A 22753-nucleotide genomic window follows, 5' to 3' on the forward strand; every position below is an offset into this window, starting at 1 on the left:
AACTCAGAAAAGGAAACTGTGTGAGGTCCATATTTATCTTCCTTTTTTGTATCCAAAATTTTACTTCCCCTTCTGAAACCAGCTAATCACAATGTGGACAACAAAAGAGCATCTCTGCAACAATTGTTCCCTTTGTTAGGCACAATCATTCTTCAGTTATTTATTATCTCTTATGAATCACGAGCAGCTTGCAAGAAACTATTTCAATTATATGAACCAGTGACGCAACACTTGCTTTCTCACAGGCAGAACCTCCCTCCTTGTGTCTCTTCAAAAGTCAATAAATGCTTTGTGGAGAGCCCTTGGTTTCAAAAGAAAATCCTCAAGTAAGAGTATCATCACAAGTTCAAAAAGTCCTGAAAAATCCAGCTGAAATGGCCTCTGTAAGGAAACGGAGTGCTGTACAGACATCAGCACGACATGTCAGCGAGGTTGTCAGCAACATTTGAGCTCCCTGGGTTGGTACCTTCTGTGCACCATCTGGGCTGTGCTGCAGTTTTGATGTCAGATGGGGGTGGGAAACAGTTGCTGTGAGGAGAACCCAGCAACCAGGGCTCTGACCACAACCTGCAGTTGCACCAGCAGCAATGCAGCTTAGATAATTTTGTACTCCTTAAGCAAGTACAGAGCACCAAATTGTGGTCATTGCCACCGAGTGACCACAGTGTTGGGCATCTCAAATCCAGCAGCTGTTGTGAGCTGGACATGCAGGCACAAGCTACACAGCAGATGGTGGGATGCACACTCTTGCCAATGACACAATGCTACAAAATGTGCTCAAATTCGCCACCAAACTGTCTTACATAGATATTCTTGCCACAAACAGTTGGTGCAGAGCACGGTACAAATATAGCAGCACCCCCATCCAACTTGGCAGGTTGATTCCAACATACTCGTCACAGCAGAACAATGTTTTCCAAATGCAGCCCTTGTCCTGCCCATCCCTCCACACACTTTTAAACTCTCTTGTTCACCAGATACTACCTTGGTTGGCTTCTTTGGCCACAGACACTTTCAGACAACAGGTATTTCTTAGGCTCTGGATTCTTACTTTAAAAGCGTCTGAAATTTTAAACATCTTCAGGGATGGAGACTCAACTACTTCACTGGACAACCAGGTAAAGAATTCTCTTGTAATATCCAATCTAAACCTACCTTGGTGCAACCCTGGTGTAACTGGAGGCTATTTCCTTTTATTCTGTCGCTTATTATCTGGGAGAAGAGACTGACCCCCACCTTGCAACAACTTCCTTTCAGGTATTTGTAGAAAGCAAAAAGGTTCGCCCAACCCTCTTTTTCTCCGGGCTGAGGAACCCCACTTCTCCCAGCAATTCCTCATAAGACTTGTGCTCCAGACCCTTCACCAGCTCCACTGCCCTTCTCTGGACAATGTCCTGCTTTTAGTGAGAAGGACAAAATTCTACACCGGAGTCAAGGTGTGGCCTCACCAGTGCCAAGTGCAGGGACACAGTCACTGCCCTGGTCCTGCACTATTTCTGACACAAGCCAGGATGCCATGGGCCTTCTTGTCCAGCTGGGCACCCTGCTGGCTCATGTTTAGTTTCTGTTGACCAGCACCCCCAGATCCTTTGCTGCTGGGCAACTTCCCATCCCTTCCCCCAGCCTGTAGGGCTGCCTAGGGTTGTTGTGACCCAAGTGCAGGACCCAGCACTTGGCCTTGTTGAACCTCCCACAATTGGCCTCAGCCCATGAATCCAGCCTGTCCAGATCCCTCTGCAGAGCTTTCCTACCCTCCAGTAGATCAACACTCCCCAGCTTGGCATCATCTGCAAACTTACTAAGGGTGCACTCGAGCCCCTTGTCCAGATCACTAATAATGATATTAAAGATATCCATTAAATTCTTCCCCTTGGTACACAGAATTCTGTATCTTCCTTCCCTCAGCAGGAAACAGTACCCAGTGCAGAAAGGGATGCTTTGCGTGAGAAATACCAGAAATACAGGTTTTTTTAGTTCATCCATTAAAACAGTATCATTTCAGGCAAGAAACAAAATCAGCTGAGGGAAGGATGTGAGTGTAGATCACTCAGCTGGAGTTCCCAGGTGTTGCTTCCAGCATCCCTTCTCAGTGAGTCCTGCCTACCCAGCCCTCACAGAGCTATGTGAAAGAGACAGGACTGACAACATTCCTTGCAAGGTATTTCCTCCACTGAAGAGAATCACTTTTACAAGCTCAACCTAAGAGGATCTCTCATTGTTTGCAATCAAATATATATACATTCAGTGAAAGAAAGGAAACACCAGCCAAAGTAGCGTTAGTATGAAGATATTCACTCATAAACACCTTAAAAAGACTGATGTAAAGACAACTGTGAAAGATATGATTTCTCATTAAGGTTAATCAACATTTTATGCACGTCTAACTTTTAGGGAAAGAATAGTATTACTACTTTTCTCTTAATCAGCTACATTATCTGCACAAGCTGAAGGGCTAGAAAAAAATTTCCTTCATATACTAACTCCTAAACTTTTGTTTGGTGTCATCCCAGACATGAAGACTAACCACTGAGTTTGTCAAAACCAGAAGACCCAGAAGTTCAAATGATGGAGAAAGGATGAGCAGGAGCAGAATTGCTACAAGCTGAGAAGTTGGTATCAGCTATTCCACACCAGCTTTGCCTGACGAGAGCTTGAGCACTCCTGGCTGAAATCCTCAGTGAGACCAACAGAGAAGATCTGGGCCTCAGCAGGGCAACCCAGAGAGCAGTGCATGAGGAGGTGAACAAAACTGGAAGAACTTAACCGCAGTGCGTATATATCTCTATCTATCTATCTATCTATCTATCTATCTATCTATCTATCTATCTATCTATCTATCTATCTATCTATCTATCTACATTTCAAGACTGGATTGCAGTGGAGTTGAAGTCAAACACTCAACCATTCTGACTCAGACACTTCTGTCTCTGTGTGAGCACTTGACTTCAAGCATTTAAGAAACTCTTTGGCTTAAGGTATGGGCACATTTTGACTCCTCATGTACCAGACACTCAAATTCTCCTTTAGCTTTCAGGAGCAAATGCAGGCTGTGTGAGTTTTGCCTGGGGTGGTGGAAACACAGGAATGAAGAAGTCAAAACAGTAGACAGTTTTGGGAAATCAGAAGCAAGAAGAGCTGCAGAGACTAAAAATATGTGGCAATTAGGAGGAGGAGAAAAGGAAAGCCAGAAGATAAAATCCTGTTAGTTCAATATTCTGAAGCTGTGAAGTTTTAAAGAACCTGTCAATTTAAAAATAGATGCCTGAAGCTGTGAACATTTGTTGAGACTCTACTTTTCCACGTGACTTTGAGAGCTCTATTGTTTAGTCCTGAAACCTGACAAAAATATCCCATAACAGAGAAATTCTGATACTATTCTGCAGCTTTGTTCTACAATACATGGATAGTGAACAGCACAGCACAACAGCTATTTACATATATCAAGCAGGAACCTGGAGCATGAAAAAGTATTTCTAGACAGTTCTCTGTAGAAAGTAAGTATTTTCTATTATTTGGGGGAGTTAATTACAAAGTTTTGAAAGGATGAGTCAATGCTCCAAATGGGAACAGTAATTTTTCAATCTTCTATTAGCACAACATCTATTTCTAAGAGTCCTTCAAAACCCATGCCTTTTGTAGTCCAGATGCGACAAACCGAATTAGTTTAATTACTTTTACCATATTATTTTTCCTAACCTACCATGACTCCTCTCACTTAGGCACTTAAGAACATAGTTACAACTGCTGCTCATTAAATCCTTGAAAACTCTTCAAATATTGAATCAATAATGCTGAATAATGACCACTGTTCATCCATTTCAAAAGTTTTCACCCTTCACACAACCCAACATCTGTCTTCCCGTATCTTTATTCATGCACCCTGACATATGGAAGACCATTTACCCAGGGAAATAAATCTCTTGAACTTTTACTTTATAACCCAATGACATTCACACATTGCTTATTTAAAAAACACTGTGTAGGTACCAGCCCAAGACATGCCAACAGATGAAGGGAGTGAAGTCTGCTATGTGCCATGCAGAATTTCCCACGTGGGATGTTTCTCAGCAGTTATCCTCTGCCCATCAACTAGCTGGTATCAACAGTATTTGATGCCAGACCAGATGTTTCAAAGACAGACACCACAAAACCACCATGTAAATAGTTATGGGGTATTCTGCCAGCAGGGAAACTGTTCTGGAACTCCAGGAAACAGAGCTGGGCTTATATTCATTCCTTAGGCAAGGAACCTTATTTACTGCAACTGCAGATGCCCCATGTACTCCCTGCGCACTTGCAGTTCCTTTCATTTGTGTATTATTTAAGTTTCATTTATCCAGCAGTTTAGCAGGCTCTTGGCAACCATGAAGTAACACTGTCTATTACCAGGACAGAAAATATCCCAGTGCTCAAGCTGTAAACAGCTCTCTTCCTCTGGCATCAGCTCCCCTGTCTTTCTGGTGTTACAGATAAGTGCCATGTCCCTTCTTATTTACATCCTCTTCAGACATCCCTATCTATCCATTTTTTTTTTCTGCACGTAGAATTGTCACCATGACTCTTGAGCTATTATGTCACTTGTCTGCAGCTCCTTCCTGCAGTGGCACGGCAGCATTTTGAAACATTGCTAACATTTTTTATTCCAAATAAGAGACAACAAGGAAATAAACATAGGGGACTGTCCAGAGGTAAAGGTTTAGCAATCTAGTCAGTTTTTTTCTATGTTAAAGCTTTCATCACCCTGTGAAAGACAAAGTTAGAAAGCACATGGAAACAAAACCTGATGTATAGGTTTGTGTAGTAATTCCAGATGGGGAGGATGGGGACATGGAGGAGATGACACCACTTACTCCATTCATAAAACACAATGGGTTTTAGGGAAATTTGCACAGTTTAATTGGTGGAACATGCCCAATTCTGCTATATATGTCTTTATGCCCCAAGTTTCTACTGTCATTATTCTGGAGATGTATTCCCCTCATAAAAACAGAGTGAGGTCATATAAGGATTTAGCCCAAAACAAATTCAAAGAAAATAAATAAGCCAGCAAGCATGCCTCTGCCTATGTCTGATATGCTACATTCACATTCAAAGTGAACAGATCTGCAGTTTTGCAGGGTTGAGGACATCTCCTGGTGATTCCTGGTTTGGTTTCTGCTACAGGATGTTATGCAATACATGTAATGTGTAGTATTTATGCCAGCTGTTTTCAGCTCCCATGTAAACACCAGAATTGTTTTGAAGCATATGGGACAGTCCTACTGCACCCAGACTGACAGGACTCTAGGAGAAGAAATCATCACTGAAACCCACAAATGGCTAATTAGGTTTTGCATTTCTACTAAAAATAAGAAATTTCAGGCAGAAAAGAATCTTTTAACAGCAAAATCACTATCTGATAATGAACATCCTCAGGCACTCCCAGTGGAAGAGGAAAGCTTAGCTTTCAGACATGGGGGAAAGGGAAAAATGACAATTCTTACATTTTAGTGATATTTTTATTAGTATAATTTTTTAATGAAAAAATAGAGCACTTATCAAGCACTTTACAACTTTGAAGTGCATTATAAAGCTTTTTTGAAAATGCAATCCCTCATAAAAATCTCTCTTCACAGTAGTACTGTGTAACAAATATCAAGTCCATTCTGCAGGTAGGAAAACCAAACCAGCAAGCATCAGCCTTCCCAAAACTGCTGAGAGTGAACAGTAAGGCTATGACTTACACATTAGGAACACCTTACTTTCTGTAATGAAAGAGCTAGATCTTGGCTTAAATCCTTTAAAACTTTGAAATATTTTCGATAATTTTGACACAAAAATCTGATCCAATTATATAATTAATGCAGTTACTAATTCCCTCTCTCTCTGTGGTGAGCATATGCAGTTTTACTTTTGTGTTTCAGTATTGTCAAAATATGCAAATAAAAAATAAAATATCTTTCTGGGAAGAGATTAGTTTCATATCAGTTGAGCAAGTCTGGCAAAACAATTTCTACTAGCAGAACAGGAACATACTGTGCTGCCTGGGACACGTCTTGAAGTTCAGGTTTTTATTTCTTGTTCTCGGTCTGACTTAGGCAAAGCACAGGGACATGGTTTCTTCATGTGGAAACCAGGAATAAAACAATTTCTTCAGTTCAAATATAGTGACAACTTCCACTCTAGAAGAAGAGACAGAACTTCATTACACTTTGGCAGCCCTTGAACCCGTTATTTACAAACTCCACTTGTGATAATTCAGGTGGGAGTCCTTTTCTCACATCAAAACACACAAACACATTTTCATTTCACTGCACTGATGAGCTTTGGTCCTGTTTGCCATCCTGGCTCTTCTTCCCACTCCCTCTGCAAGACCAGTACTACTTCAGCAACCCTACTTCCTTCCTTCTACTACTGTTGTCCCACATACCACTCTAGGTATACAACTGCCCCAGTCTGACACTGCTTAAATTCAAATCCCAGCAGAAAAGCCTTTGGGACTAAAGTCACAAAATACAATTAGCTGTAATTTAAGAACACAAGCCCATTATATCAGTCTATGGTCTGTTCTGTAACCACATGCACAAAAAAGAAAGAAAGATGGGGAATCCAAGCAAATTCCATGTTTTCTCTTTTTGAGGTTTCTGCAGAGACTTTGCCCCAGAATGGGCCCTACAAGTACCATGTGACATATGAATGAATTAATGCTTGGGGAGAAGGATTAGTTATGTACATTGCCAAGGGCCTTGCTGATGCAGTATGATAAATTTTAACTCCTGTAAAAACAGAAAAAGTGAAATATTTGGAAATGTCCTCTCTTCCTGTGCACCTGAATCCAGGAGCCAGAACAAATCCCAACAGTTCATGAAAAATATCATTTTATTTACCTTCCTGAAATTTGTTTCCTGTATGACATTGTGTGCATATAAAAGTTTTAAAGTATATGTTAAGTGCATATACATATACACTTAACATATATATGTTATAGATATACCTGTAGTCGAAGATGACATGAGGTTTTCTTCTTCATAACTACCAGAGCAAATATATAGGGCTACTGAATTTCCAGTGCTGTGGGAAAAGACTGAGGGTTTATTTCTTATAGCAGCCTTTACTCACTAAAGTATTTGGGAAAGGTGATGCAACAGATCCATACTTCCATCAGCAGCCACGTGTATGGAGGGTGTGAGCAGACCTGCACATTTACTCTCCTTAACTGGGCTTCAGACTGGCCTTCCCCAAATAAAACAACATTCCTTCACTGTGGTCTACAACTGCAAGGGAGACACCAAACAAAGTCACACCTCCCTGCTGATCTGCCTTCAATGCTGGTACTGTCACTCCTCCTGGCATTGCTCCACCATGCTCATCAAGAGAAATACTCATGTTTCTCAGTTTGAAACAAGACCTTTCCTTAGTTTTTTGAAAAAAAACCCCAAACAAACCAGAACACCAAACCAACAATGAAAACCTGCCAAAGAAATAATAATAATTTTAAAAAGCCCAACAAAAAACAACTAAAAGGCTCCAAGGGATGAGCTTTGTCTCACACAGTTTTGCACAACTGATTATTTGGTGTTTGCACTGTGCTAGAAGTCAAGCTTCAAGCAGAGGATGGGCACTAGTGTGCTGAGCTATGTATAGAAACAGAGCGTTAAAAAGCCCATTTAAATTCTCATTTAAGTGAGCTGGAAATGGAAAAGAAGATATACCAATTTTTATCACAATAAAAATCAGATTAAATACATATAATACTAAAGAAAAATATTAACTGACAAAAATATGCATGACAAAGGACAAAGGGAAACTTCATTAATGTGACCAAAATACCACTATTTCATATCCGACATGGAGGAAACACTGAAGTGCAGAAAATAACTCCTCATCCTACACAGGTTTCATCAGATCTTTTTACTTTCCCAAGAAACAAGAAGTTTTTTTAGAACTTACCCACGTTTCTAACTGCTTATTTGCAAAAAAGTGAAGAGTGAAAACACTAATTTTCAGGATCTATGTCTTGTTTGCTTTTATGCACAAATAAAAAAAAAAGAAAGCAGAAAAGAAGAAAACCTGAATAAAACATTTTAAAAATGCTTTAATGATGCTTACTTGCAGTTTTGAGCACGCTGAACTCTCAAAGACTGTGTTTCTGGTCGCAGGTTGCCCTGATTAGAACAGGATTGGCATGAGCAACTTCAGACACACTTCCCAAAAGACATGGGGTATCACCAGCAACAAATTGTTTTCCCTCTGCTGGGGACTGAGTGGGCTGCAAGAGCTGGAAACCCTGTTCTGTTCTGTGTATTTATTCCTCCAGGTCTGGGTGCAACATCTGGGAAAGTGTTTTGGAAGTAGTGGGAGTAAAGACATCTTTCTTGCCTTCATGGCACTTCAGGGCTACACATGGTAGACCACAATCATGCCAGAGACCTTAGATGAACTGCAGTTCTTTGGAGGTAGAGCATTAAGTACTAAATGGTTGGCTTAAAGAAAAATCTTATTCTGCATAATGAAATTATCATTATTCCCTCGTGCCACACACAGACAAAACACATATGCACCCCATATTTACAAAGTCAAGGGGCACTGTTGAAAATATTTTTCATAACCTTGAGACTGAAAGTAATCACAGACGCAATTAGGCTTGCTTTCCCATCAAAGTGCCTCGGAATAACCACACGGGCACTCTTCCATATCGGCACAGCATCAGACCTACAATGCAGAGGAATGACTCCCTGTGTGTAAGGTGAATTCAAAGCTTGCAAAATGTGCCAGAAATGAAATCATTTAACTTTCCACACAGCGGCTATTGGAAGAGAACTGGATGTACAAGCTCCTTCTGGTATGGACACCTGCTTGTAACTAGCTGGACTCAGACAACTATCTCAACTTCATCCAGAGGTTCCCACTTCTGCATCACCTTCCTAGGCTGTGGTGGCTTTGGTGAGCCTGCCCCTACACCCCTGTACATACTGCACCGGGAGACATCTGCTCTGAAATATATTTCTGTGCTGAAATGTGAAGACAGCCACATCAATGGGAGTATGCTAAGGTTTCATTTATTAAATAATCTGTTTATCTTCTAAAGAGAACCTGCATGAAGAAAGAGCAGAAAGGCTAGAAAGGAAAACTTCTGTGAAATATACTTGTTTTCACATTGGAAAGCTCTACTGTTTATTGAAACTGGCAGTAAATTTTAAACACTAAAAGCAAGTATTTCTTGAAAAATAAAAGCATCACCCAACACAAACAGAACCTCCTATTTTACTTAAAGCAAATTAATTTTTAAATTTGCTTTGTTTATTTAAATTCCCAGTTTCTGAAACAGCATATGAACCTGCTGTTGGAGGTTTTTTCACCTGACAGATTTTCACAATACAGGAAGAGCCCAGGGACAAGAACATAGGACATGAGAAAGAAAAGCTAAGGTTTTGAAGAGTGAGTCAGGCAGGTAGGTGGCAAAGAGGTGTTAGAGACCAAAAATCTACACAGTTCAAGTAAGAGCCAGACAGATTATTTTAAAAAATGTTGCTTCTTCTCAATATTTGTCTAAAGAAGGGATTACAAATCTGTAAATATCTCTCTGGAACTTATAGTTAGCAAAAGGCATTAAACAGACCTTAAGAAAACAACAGGTAATGAATGGAGTTTTAAAACCTACAGAACAAAAATAGCTTTTCTGGTGCCTCTGACTTTTTAAGTCCACTCTGAAAGCGCTCAAAGGAAAATGTGAACAAAGACTAATGACAGGGGCCCTTTCATATTAAAATAATATATGGAGCAACAGTGAGTGAGAGGAATGCAATGTTTGAAAAAGCACAGACTAAATAAAACACCCATGTACTCACTAGTCCTCTCTCTTCTAGGGTGGTGTCTCAATCCAGCTACAAAGGAACATCTTGGGGAGGGAACGCTGTCATTTTCTCAGGTACAAATCTGTACTTCTGAGATGTTTACTGTCTCCATGTAAAACTGCTGAAGACCCTTGACACTGACAAATAGGCTTCATTACGTCTGTGGCAAAGGTATTCGCTCTCATCTCTCAGGAATGATATAGGCATTGATCAAGGACAAAACACCGAACACTGAAAAAATTCATTTGGCCTGGGGACTATATTCAGCCTGGCCCTGTAAGAGCCTGACAGAGCAGCCCTGCTACTGCAGCAGTAGTGCTGAGAAGGGTCATTCATATCCAAGTGCTGACTGGGGCTCATGGAGGAAGAGCAGCACTTGCAGCCCAGTATCTTTTTTGTCCCACAAAAGTCCTCTGGTTACAGAGCTTGGCCTCCTCCACCCCTCTGAGGCAGGAGCAAAGCCATGCCTGCGGATATATGGTGCCTACACACCTATGGATTAAATCCATTCCCACTTTATGCCACCTGGGAAGTCCCAGGCTTTTGCAGCTGTTGACCTCAGAAAGCTGCACTGTCACGTTCTTCCAGAAATTTTAAACTAACCACTGAAATAAGGTTGCACAGAAACACAAAATGCGGATTACTACTACAGTAAATTAAGATCTTGTAGAGGTGAGAGACAGAAACAAATCTCTTGTGTTTCAGATACTAAAATTATGTCCTGCATAATCTCAAAGCAGGCATCTTCTTTCTTCGTTGACTTCTCCACGACGATTCACACCATGTTTTAAACTCCTTAGGCTTCTCTATGTGGTAAGAGGGTAGCCATGATGAACTGGAACTGGATTTAACCATGAGCAACTTCAGATGTTTAGATGTTCATACAGTGGAAAGAACCAGTAGTAGGGTCAGCCTGTAGGACTCAGCTGTCCTGCTGTCAATGGCAACTTTAGTACTGCCTGAAAGGACTGAAATAGCCACTACAGATCATAAAATAGCACTGACTTGTTTCCCTCTCCATTTTCAAAGTAAAAGCAGCAAACCGAAGAAGGTAAGTCCCACCAGGGCCGCACAGTTGCGGTCCCCTTGGAAACAGCAGTTACACTCTCCCCATTCCTGGGGCCAACACCAGCACCTGTGCCACGTGCAACACAGATGAACACAAACTGGGAATGCAACCCATGGCTGCTGGTTTTCTCATTTTTAAAGATTACTCATTTGTGGAGTCACACATTAGTAATTTTAAGTTCACTGAAGCAGAAGCTAACTCAATGCAAGTCCAGTGAGCCAATTTCTCACAGTTTCTCCTTGCAGAAAGAGTTGATAAACCTGAGCTGCGAGATTGCCTGTGAGCCCTGAAGGCTCTCCATCACACCTGATACCTACTGATAGCTTTATTTGATGATCTGGCAAAACAACAACAAGAAGCTGATACTAGAAAGAGAAATTTAATACCAGTGCTTGTGATTTATGCAATGCTCTATCTATCAGAGGTTTCCCTTGCAGTTTTCCCAGTCAGAGAGACAATACACAATTCAAGTCCGCCCCCCAGTGGACGCCATGCCCACGCCAGCACACTAAGTTTTGAGGACACTGGCGGCAAGTATTGAGGAGCTAGATGACAGTGTATTAAAAAAACCTAGGAGTTACTCCAAGAGAATCAAATTCAACGTTACCATCGATAACATTCTGTTTCTGCTCTTCATTAGGGTGAAAAGAAGTATACCTTTCAACCAACAAATCTGTTTGTCCTATCATAATACCACGTTTTTCCTCCTGTGTCTAAACAACTGTAAATGTTTCAGTAGCCATGCACAGAAAATCAAGCAGGTTGGAAAAGATCTTTAAGATCATCGAGTAAATGAAAAAAAAAGTTCTCAAACACATACTGCTTACGTAAACAACTGTAAGCAAGATCAGCCTGCCTAAAAAAAATAAGGTACAGATTATGCAATGCTGAGTTTCTGTGATCTTTTCTCAGAAAGTTTCCTACTGAAACTTGCTCACTCTTGCGTGCATAGCTGTCATACTTCATTTATACTTATCCAAAACTGCACTAATTGCTGTGGGTCATATGTGAATAATTAACTCCTTTTGCCTGAAGCAAAACTAAAGGCCAAGATAAAAAACACAAGACGAGATTAATACATGGAGTATGCTCATGGCCAATGCTACATGTAAGTCTGAATATACCAACTTCTTATCAAGACCTCTGAAGGGTCCTGTAAAACATTTAATTTTAACAGAATGACACAGATTTTCTCACTGGATCCACTGGCTAAATTCAGCACTGACCATTTCTCAAGACTAGTTTCTTTCATCATGCCTGCTACAATGTCAATGTAAAGCAGTTATCAGCTGACTATTTAATGACGCTTTTTGATTCAATGTTATTTTTCTTTTTTCCTGAAGTAATAAACCAATTTCCAGCATGACTACAGAAAACAGTTCAGGCAGTTGTATTTTGGTGTGGGAATTCATTTCAGCCAACTCACAGCCTGGCAGGTATCTGGGCTTCCTCTGTACTTAGGAGTGAAAGAGAAGCACCTTTGCAAGCCAATCCCTGGGTATACCTGAATAGGGAATAATATGCCCCAGAGGTGCCAATCCCTCTTCTCTGACTACCCAGAGATTCCAGACAGATAGCATAGTCTTGACACCCAGCTGCCAGGGAATCACGGCTGGGGATATGGATCCTACAATTACAGCAGGCAGACAAACTCCTTTTATGTTGGTGGAGAGCTACATATAGGATTAAAATGGGATTTACTTACATCCTCTCAAGCCTTCAGTGCCTACTTCTGAGCACTCTAAGTGCACAGCATGAGATTCAGTGTTGTCGACTATCTAACACTGATTTGAGTGCATTACCTGCAAGCACTGGTCTCCCCCATGAGGTCACTGACAAATTACAGACGTCTGACAAATGTAATTCTCAGTGTTTTAAAATGTCATGGAAGAAAAGAGCCTCTTCTGTTTCTGGGCTAACTTGGGTGTGACATTTCTGAGGTTGCCCACATCTAGTTTGGTAACTCACACGATGATTGCTTATACTCCTGGGCTGCTCGCCAGTCTGGCAGAGAAGAGTGACTTCCCTGTGGTGTAAGCAGATAAATGGTATTTTTGTTTCAAACCAAACACTCTAAGACTCTTCTCTGCTGGGCTCTCTGTCTTTGAATCTGTTACAGCCATGTAATTCTCAAAGGGCGATACAGGCAAGAAAAGAAACAGCATGGAAATCCAGGCAGGAAAAAGGAAAGGGACAGAGTAGGGTTAGACTGAGATAGAAGATGTAAAACAAGAAAAAGGTGACAGGGCAAGGGTATATAAAAATATTAGAAGAGTAGGGATGAAAGACCACATTTAAGATGGAAAAGAAGAGGGAAGAAGAAAAAAAACTGAGACATGACACGACAAATAATGAGAGAGCAGAAGGCTCTTCTTAATGGAAAGATGTGAAGAAACCAGGAAAATTGGTGTGGAAGCAAATGTAATGGAATTTCCAGATCACCAGAACATTTATTTTGTATAAGGAAGGAACTCGAACCTTATAGAAACTGTTTTAATAGGGGATATTAGAACGCAGCCTTGTTCAGAACGCCTCTCAACAAAAGACCTACCAGCCAAAAGATATACTGGAAAGATGGAGATGCAGCCTCACTTGAAATGGAGAAGTCTTCACTTAATTTTCTAAAACAGCATCTCATACTCTTTAGTGTACATCAGGTCACAGAAAGCGCCAACAGACTCTCAGCAAAGAACAACATTGTCCTATGTGCTGGATAAACACCATCTTTCCTCCAAGGAGTTGCAGGAATGCTGAAGTCCATTAAGACCAGAGAGATCAATAAATTTAATTTAAGCAAATCATCATCAGAGTAAGGAACAGCACTGAGGCTCAGAGTGTTCTGTCCACTGCCTTTCTAGCCATCCAATCAATGCCCTTTTAGACTTGCTCTGGATAACTTCAAATTGAGTTTATCCACAATAAAATTACAACTATTATACATCACTGCTTCAGCTACCCTTACATGCCAGTCATCCAGACTAGTCACAGCCCATAAAGCTAATAAGGACACCAGGCATTGATTCAGTGTTAAGTATGGTCACCCCTGAATGGGCCCCTCTAAGGTACCTCTCTTGAATCTCTGCTGTAGGGATCTAGTGTGACCAATTCTCATACAGCGATGACTTCCCTCTCCATTATGGGGTAGGTGCCTCTGAAAGCCTCCAGAAAGACATACTGAGTTTACCCTTGAATTGAACTGAAGGATTTCAGGAGCTCCTGGCATCCAAAGGCTACATCCATAAAAGCAAAGTAGTTACAAAAGAAACAGATCTGTAGAGTGAAAAAAATGCAGCTGAAGATCCATGACCACACTATATGCTTTTGAGGGTTTTCTCTGGACTCTGGCTGGTCCCAAGCAATGACCACCCTTTGTTTGTTGAAGCACAGCAAGTATGTCCCTGGAGGCCACTTTTCTGTTTTATCTGAGAAGAGTCTGGTTGGTGCAGACACCAGTCTTGTGCTGCCAAGAGGGGGTGACAAGGGAGTTCCAGTCAGAAGCACTCTCCTGATCTGCACCAGAATGCCAATGCACTCACAGCCATCTCTGTGAATAACAGTACAGGCCTTTGGCTCTTAGTATAGGATGAGAAGCCCTAAACTGGACTGAAAGGTACTTGCTTTTCTTAACCACTGTGCACAATGCCAGCAAATGTTACCTGTGTGCGTTCTCCGGTGAGCCTTCAGGTGGGAGCTTTTTGTGTACACTTTGTTGCATCCCTCAAAGTCACACCGATGGATGCGCCGCTTCCTGGAGTCTGGAGACTCAGACCTCCTCTGACGCCTTGTGCTCTCAATACTGAACGGTGAAATTGAACTGAAAAACAGGACAGAAGCAAAAAAATGAAGCAAGAGCATGTTGTATCATAAAATCAGCTGTAACAGAAGTGACTGTGCTAGAAGTGGCCTAAACAATGAATTAACTACTTCCTTTCTACATTTTGACACAATTAGTGCTTGAACTAGAGCCTATTTTGCAGTATGAAATAACCAAAGTCTTGATTTAGAAGCGCTTATTGCCTAAAAAGCCCACCGTGATCCTTGAAACACTGCTCCAATAATAACGCAGCCCGACTTTATCTGAGTTCTATTTGATGTGTGTCCAGGTACAAGCTCACTGAACTGTTTTCTCAACAAGTTTATATATAGCCTCCATAACTTCTCTTCAACAAGTTTAAATAGATAAAAAGCCTAAAACCTTTTATAAAAAGTGTTTCCAGTACCCAGATCTGAACTATGGATCCTCACATTAGGCCAAACACCTGTTGTTTGCTTGAATACAGACTGCTAACATATCCAGATCACCCTGTGGAAGCGACTTCTCCATTTTCTCATTTAACAACTCTCAATCTATCACACGCAAGCCAATGAAATTTATTTTCTTTCAGAGCACTGATAAATGAAGTTTGTTAGAACAAGGCCAGAGAACAATCCCCACAGAAACACATAAATGCTTATCAAAGATACTCCATTTACAGCAATGTCCTACAGCCTATCAGTTACCCTAATTTTAAGCAATTAAAAATACAGCATTGAAGTAATTTTGCATGAGTAAGTAAGTACAGTGTGTGCTAGACCTAACACTTGAAGAAAGACTTGCTACAGCAATGCATTTGGCTTGGTTAGATAAATTATTATCATGTTGGAAGGCCAAGATTCAAACCCTCAATGACTGCCAGTAATTATACTACCCAGCCATAAATCATTATTAACTGATCATCCTATCAACCTCACTACAATTATATTGCACAGCAATCATGGTCACGCATGTCACACAAGTCTGTTTAGTTAAGTACTGGAACAACTCTGCCCTTCATCAGGTTTCTGGGGCTTCCCAGGTTTATTGACATTTAAGGGAAATGGGCTACAGATTCATTAGCTTGCTCTCTTAGACTCTTAAGATCAATCTGAAGGAGAAGCATGAACCTTTGGGGAAGCCACCATACTAAGGTGGGCATTTGAAAGGAGCACTGAAGTGCTGGGAAGCACCTTTGTTAATACAGACTTGCAAGCTCCTGCTGGAGGAGTTCCAGCTACAGCTGTTACGGCATACACTGAACTCCTAGACCTTTGCAAAACCTGCTGAGGACTATTTGGGGTTAGAAGTTTGCAAAAAGCATCTCACACCATTAGCACATGATTTCACTGATGTTCTAATTCTCTGCAGACAAATCACTAAGCCTTGAACTAGTGGTAGTCCAAAGTATGCATTTTTATTTTTGTTTAAATATTTTCACAGTACAACCTTAATTTGAAGCACACTAATGGGGAAAAAAAAGTACCTTCTTTCTGAACAGTGCTTTTTAACCACATATTCATATTTTACCTGCAGGTGAGAGATTCCCTAGATTAATTATTTTTGCCTATAATAAAATGCATGTAAACAGATGTGCAGAGAATTCCTGAAATGGAGAAAGAAGTGGACAGAGAGCCGTAGTAACAACATTAGCTGGCAAAGAGTTGTCCCCAGGAGAGTAAGCAACATTAGCTCTTTAACTATATGACTGGAACACAGATACGTCTAGCTCTTGCAGAAATGGCTTAGGGATTGCATAAGCATCTGAATCTCAGAACAAATAAAAGTCTTGGATTAGATGATTCACTGAGAATGGTTTCACTACTCCAGCTGGGTTTTTTTTAAACACCCCACAAGCTGAAATAAAAGAAATAATGTAAATTAAATGTTACAGCTCAATACTAAATACACAAAATCTAGTGCTCAAAAACAGGAAATCCTGATCTTTGAAAACAAGTATTTGTGCATCCTTTTTGCTGTAAGTAACTTACGAGCTGTCTTAAAAACCTTGTTTTGTAACAGAGCATTCAGATAGTACAGCTCATTTAAATAGGAGGAAGACCAAGCTTAAAATGCTGCTGCAATTTCCAGCCCCGAGACAAAATAAACCTTGAGAAGAGTCAGCACCTCATAAAAAGCTATTTGTCACATACGAGAAAGTGATCTCACTGCTGGGAACTGCTCTGTGCTTTCCCGGATATTTATACAGAAGGGGATGGCACACAGCAGTGCCATGAGGGTGGCACATGATCAATGCTGCTGCTTTTTAACTGGATTGCTCCCTCTTTCTACAGAGTGTAGGGTCCTACTTGTCCCACAGCAGGGAAACTGAGTAAGCCACAGAAGGTGGCGAATATTGTCACCATCCCCTGAGAGCTTCACAGTCATGGCTTGCTCAGCACAGCAAGGAGAGAAGCTGTTGCCAGCTAAAACCAGCAAATGTCACCTCATGCCTTGCCTTCGCAGCCATGCAGCATAAATGACAAACTAACCAGCAGAGGAGACCCACATGGCAAGTGAGAGCATATGTTCAAGATGGTTTTCCTCTGCCACTTCAACTCCTGTGGCACAGGGGGACCCCCTCCAGTGCAGACATATTCACAGGTGGAAAAGGAGCCAGAATCTACCCGACATCACCAGTTTTATTTTAGCCTTATATAAGTTGTGTGACTTTAAATGGGGATATCAACAAAGACCCTAAAAAAACCACAAAGGGCTTTTCTGAGCTTCCTCAGGTTAGTCCCTCTCACAGTATGGTCCAGATGATTTGCTGATGTTCTTTCCTTTTGCCATGCAAACAGGAAAGGAACACCTTCTTTCTCAAGCAATTTCTATAAAATACCCTCACTGTCCAGGCAGACAGAAGGGAAGTCCTCAACACCATATTTTGTGCCTCTTGAAGGCCATAGGGGTTGCACCAGGTGTCTCTGGTCAGCACAGGGTTCCTGAAACCTGTGGGTGGACAAAGACTTTGAAATGAATGTGTCAGGGAATTCATTTTTTTCAATTTATTTTTTCAACTAATTTACTCCTCTTTTTAAAATGCATTCTAAAATTCTATAAAATAAATAAAGAAAAAACACCACAAAAAAAGACCACAGTGCCCTTCCTCCCCCAACCAAAACCCAAACAAACCATGTAATAGCAGCCTCTTTCAAATTTAAGAGTCCCCCCAGTGACTGCACAGAGGGAAGATTTGGAAACCTGTTACCAGCCAAGAGCTACCAGGGTACCCTGAGGAAGAGCTGCCAATTCTTCTGCTAATGGCCACGACCTCAGGCAGACTTTAAGGCTCAATGTGAGCTTTTGCAGTAGGACTTTTGCCACGATTAACAGTTCAGCAGGATGTATTACATTACTGCTGAAACATTAAGTTTGAAGGATAAATTAACAAAGAAGAAAACTGGGTTCTGACCTGTCAGCTTGATGTTTATTTATTTGCAGCTCGTTATTTCTAAAAGCAGTGTAATTTCTATGTTAGTGTAGAAATTGCTACACCTAATGGGAATCCTGGGAGAACTGTTGACTGCATCCATGAGCAGCTCTAACACCTGTAGTCAGTACGGTTGGTAGCGTGAAATGAATAAAACCAATGCAAACGTTTAGGGTGATTTATAAAAATTCAGCCGTGTTATTTCCAGTTAGAAGTGAAAACATGCATCTTTGCAACTCACACACAGGCAAGTTCTTGTCTCTGTGATACAAAGAAGTCTGCAAAACCTAACACTGGCTGGGGTTTCACCACTAGATGGCCATCAAGTTCTGCTGAACGTGATCTGCACTGCATGAAATGTGGATTATAATAATCCTGGTTGCAGGATTATTTTCCCTTTCTACGAATGCTGCCCATGACCTCCTAGATGTTTTGCCTCTATTCTGTGTTGACTGTGAATAGCCCTTGGTACAGGCAGTAACACGGTTAAAAACCACATGTAATGGGTGTCTTTACATTGATCCTGTGTCTTCTGAGCAGTACGCCGAGCAGAGCTGCCTGGGGAGCACAGTTTGTTTATTAAAGCCTTGAACTATGTTCAGTCTTGTGACACACCACAAGTCCCTGCACGCTGGCTGCTCCCCACTCACAGTGTGCTCAAGTGTGCTCACCCTGTGGCAAACACACAGGGTTACCTTTGGCCACCCAAGCACGAGCTCCTGGTGCTGCTGGCATCCCTGTGAGCCGGCCCAGGGCTGGCTGACACGGCCAGCAAGGAGCCAGGGACGTGCCACGAGCCACGCTCTGCTCTTTGCTCTACAAACCCAAACAGTGTCCCACTGTTGCATCTTCATCCTTGTGATTAGCAGTCTCACTCTTCCTTGGCCCCTCCACTATAAGCTCAGACTCCTTGGCTACACATCCTGCCTGCCTCCAAAAACCTCACTAAAAACATGCTGATCCAGGGCTAACAGGTCACACCAGTCTGTGCCAACATCCCTGTCACCTTATCTAAGTCTCTCCTCTACAGCAGTCAGGCCACATTACCTCTCTCTCTAGCTGGTTCTGTAGAGAGACTTGTGGCTGCATCCCAATAATAGTCCAAGACTGCTAAAAGCAGATGCTCTCTTCCCCTTGGGGTGAGACCCAGGACATATCAGCCATGTCCCCTCCACTCTGGCTACTGTGGGAAGCAAACCCAGATGCAGTATCTGCTCAGCCTGGATGAGGGGCTCAGTGGGCCAGATCGCATGAGTTGTGGTCCTCTTGTGCTTCTCAGCCCCTGGGTGCTGGAGCACAGGATTTGGCTGAGATGGCACATCAGGCAGTCCCACTCCAGAACTGCTTTCTGTCGTGTTGGCACCAGCACTTGCCTGATTCTGCAGCAAGCCAGTGTGGGACCCACAATGACGAAAAGAAAATTCTGCCCAAAAAAATCTGAGAAGCTTTTGGTAGCTTGACTCCCCAAGTAGGAGAGTCTGCCAAGTACCTGCACTGACACATGGCAGAGGATGGGAATCTGTGGCCATGGGTTAGGGGAGTGTCACCACATCTTTTAGTGGCAATCAGCTGTGATTACCACAGCTTCCATGTGTATTTAGAATACATGCGAAGAAATCGAGAACATGGACATAAGCAATCAACATCAGAAATAACTGGAAAATCCAGCTTATGTTCCACAGAAAAGCTGCTTCTTGTAATATTTGAGTATAAAACACACAGAAAAAGAACCATATAAATAGATAGGCTGAAAACAAAAATTGGGAGATATGACCACGTCGAATAACTATGAGCTGACGACATGCTTTGGCAATACCTGACAGAAGCACTCATATCCCACCCTCAGTTCAATTTAGGACATTCAGATATTTAGAGGTTTTTATATTTTTAAAAGGAAAAAATATGTCACTATACAATACTCAAATATTCAAATAGTGTATAAATTCAGCAATGCGAATCTTTACTTTATGAGACTTGCAAAGCTTCTGGGTCAGCCTGTAAGTTATAGTAATTAAAAGTGCAGGCAAATTAAATAAAAGCAGAAAACTAGAGTACAACATGCCTGCATTTAGATGGTAATGAGCAGTTGAAGAAAATCCTTGGATCTCTAGCATTTGTTCAGTGTTCAAAGGGAACCAGGGCTGCAGAAAGAAGCATAATGAATTTTGGCTGCATAACATTTATAGAAACTAGAGCTGTTAAGTGACTAACTATAGACATAATTTTTTTAAAATCCTAGTCTTTGGGTTCAGGGTGGGATGGCACCCCCTGAGCACACTGAACAGCATGCTCACACAGCCCCACGGCAGCTGTCACTCCTCCTTTGGTTCTCAGAGCAGCTCCCCATCAAGGACCCTCAGAAGCGGGGATGGCCACAGTCCCAATACCTTTGTTTGTCTCCTCTGGCACTTTTCTGAATGAACACATCCACAGCAGCACACCACTCATTCACGGAGCTGATGTCACTTAAAACAAAGTACCTTCTATTAAATAAGACCTTAAGTTTCACACACTAACATACATGTGGGTACTCTGTGCCTTTTTGAAAAGCAGTTTTGAACTACATTTCCCAGATTCCAGCTGCCAATTACTTTATTTTGTAGCAGCTTTTCATGTAATGCAATTTCATTTTCTGGTAGGTCATGTAATGTTACCATCCCACTTAGGATAGTGGTAACACTACACACCTCATCATGAAGAAATATGACAAGGATTATTTCTCATTACAGTTTATAAAACTTCTTCTAGTAGTCAGATGCCAAAATCTTACTATATAAAAACATAGTAGGATTTTTGCTATAAAAAGTTAAAATATCAGTGCCATCTCCTGATAAAAATCTTCACCCACTCAAATATTTACTTTTTTTTTTAAATTCGAAGTTGTTACTATCCCCTGTTCATAAACAGATGCACATGCATATATACACATGTATTTTTCTCCTCTTTGATTCTTAGATTCTAATTAATGTTTCATGAAAGGCAAACAGCTGCCTTAGGAATGTTAGACATTAAAACATATCAAGCAGTACTTAAGGTGATCATAAAAGGAAAATACGTGCTACTCTTTTATTAGCAGTAGTTACTTCAATCACTGTACTTTAAGGTGATGTTATACTGGAAATTATACTTTTTGTCAAGAAAGAAAGGAGGAATTTGGCAATATGCACAAACAGAACACATATTAAATGGGAAAATTACATGGATAAACAAGACAGAGACAAAAGATGATTTGAATGCATTTGGTTCAGAAAGTGCTTGAGCAGGAACTGGCGCAAAGCTGCACTAGGAGCAGATGGGCAGATGGGAGTAAGAGCACAGGAAGTTTCTTCTGTTATGCTCCCAACTAGACATCCAATGCTGGCTGCTGCCAGAGGCAGTGCCCTGGTAAAGAGGATCCTCTGCTCCAGCTCCATATGGCCATTCCCATGTTGTTATATCCCTGACCTGGGCAGTCAGCAGACAAAATACCCTGCACATCGTTGACCTTGACTTTATCCGCAGCATTTACTGCTGAGACCAGATAAAGATACTTGAACTGCTGAGCTGCCTTGTAAAACCTGAGTGTGTCACAGCATTGCTCTGGCTGGGATATAAGTGGAAGTACAACTATACATGGAACAGACTTCTGGCAAAAGGAAAGAACTTTGGGGCCTACTAAGAAAAGCACTAATGCAAACCATGGCACACCTTACCAAAACTATTCATCACTTCTGTTATCAGCTGCGTTAAGCTGAGGCATGAGATTTGTTTGATCCTCCTGATCTATATTCATACTGTAGGATTCAGGAGCACTTTCCAGTTCTAGAATTTCGTGTTCTGACGTGTGTCCCAGCTCCACAGTGGGTTGAGACCCAAATACACACCCTATTCTCCTCTTTCATGGTGCTTCTTTCTTCTGGGTTTCAAAGGAAAAGAAGTTGAGCCAGTAAGCATCTATGACACGCTTCAGCATGCCCCCCAGGTCTGGGGACTGGAGGATTGTGAAGCACTTCTGACAGAGGAAACCCATGAATCAAATCTATGATGAACTCTGAAATGTCACAGGAAAAAAAACCCACCAAAACCTTTCCATCCATTTTACCCTTATTAATGACAAAGTTCTCCCCTAGAGAAAAGCAAAGGAATTACATGTTAACTACCTTGTACCTAGACGTTGTCTATATTATTAAAATGCTTCTTCTTGCTTTTGAGGAAGTTCATGGCTGTATGACAACTTGCACTTACTACAGCAGTAGCCAAACCTGGGCAACAGCAACTCCCAGACCAGCCCTACTGAATTAGTGAGATGCTCCACAACAAGGATGAATTTCATGCTTCTCCTAACATGCCAGGGCATACAGAGTTTGTTTCTACCTGTAAAGGTTTTAGAAACGTTTGAGAGGGAGGCTATCATGTTTTATACCCAGACTTGACATTTTCAGTAATATTAAACATAATTCTGTTTCACTGCTCTGCCTTTCCCATGGTTTGGACAGATGGACTCATATTAAGTGAGATGCTTGTCCTTAGATTTTGTCAGAGATCCTGAGGTGACACATGACAGCAGTTTACACATGTTTAGAAGTATTTTTTCTAACATGCATATGTTACAAAGAATGCACAGCTGCAATATTAACCCTTTCAAC

At 41.4% G+C, this 22753-nt stretch overlaps 1 protein-coding gene across 5 annotated transcripts in view; it reads right to left on the bottom strand.

Annotated features, from left to right (window-relative positions):
* The window catches only part of KLF12 (Kruppel like factor 12), a 238090-nt gene that overhangs the window by 6801 nt on the left and 208536 nt on the right, over positions 1-22753 (bottom strand). For all 5 annotated transcript variants that reach the window (XM_033052030.2, XM_033052032.2, XM_033052034.2 and 2 more), the window contains one exon: positions 14559-14716. In XM_033052030.2, the coding sequence (XP_032907921.1) occupies positions 14559-14716 (158 nt within the window). The remainder of the gene's footprint in view (positions 1-14558; positions 14717-22753) is intronic.

This window comes from Catharus ustulatus, chromosome 2 (assembly GCF_009819885.2).
Source record: "Catharus ustulatus isolate bCatUst1 chromosome 2, bCatUst1.pri.v2, whole genome shotgun sequence".
In the NCBI taxonomy this organism is placed as follows: Eukaryota; Metazoa; Chordata; class Aves; order Passeriformes; family Turdidae; genus Catharus; species Catharus ustulatus.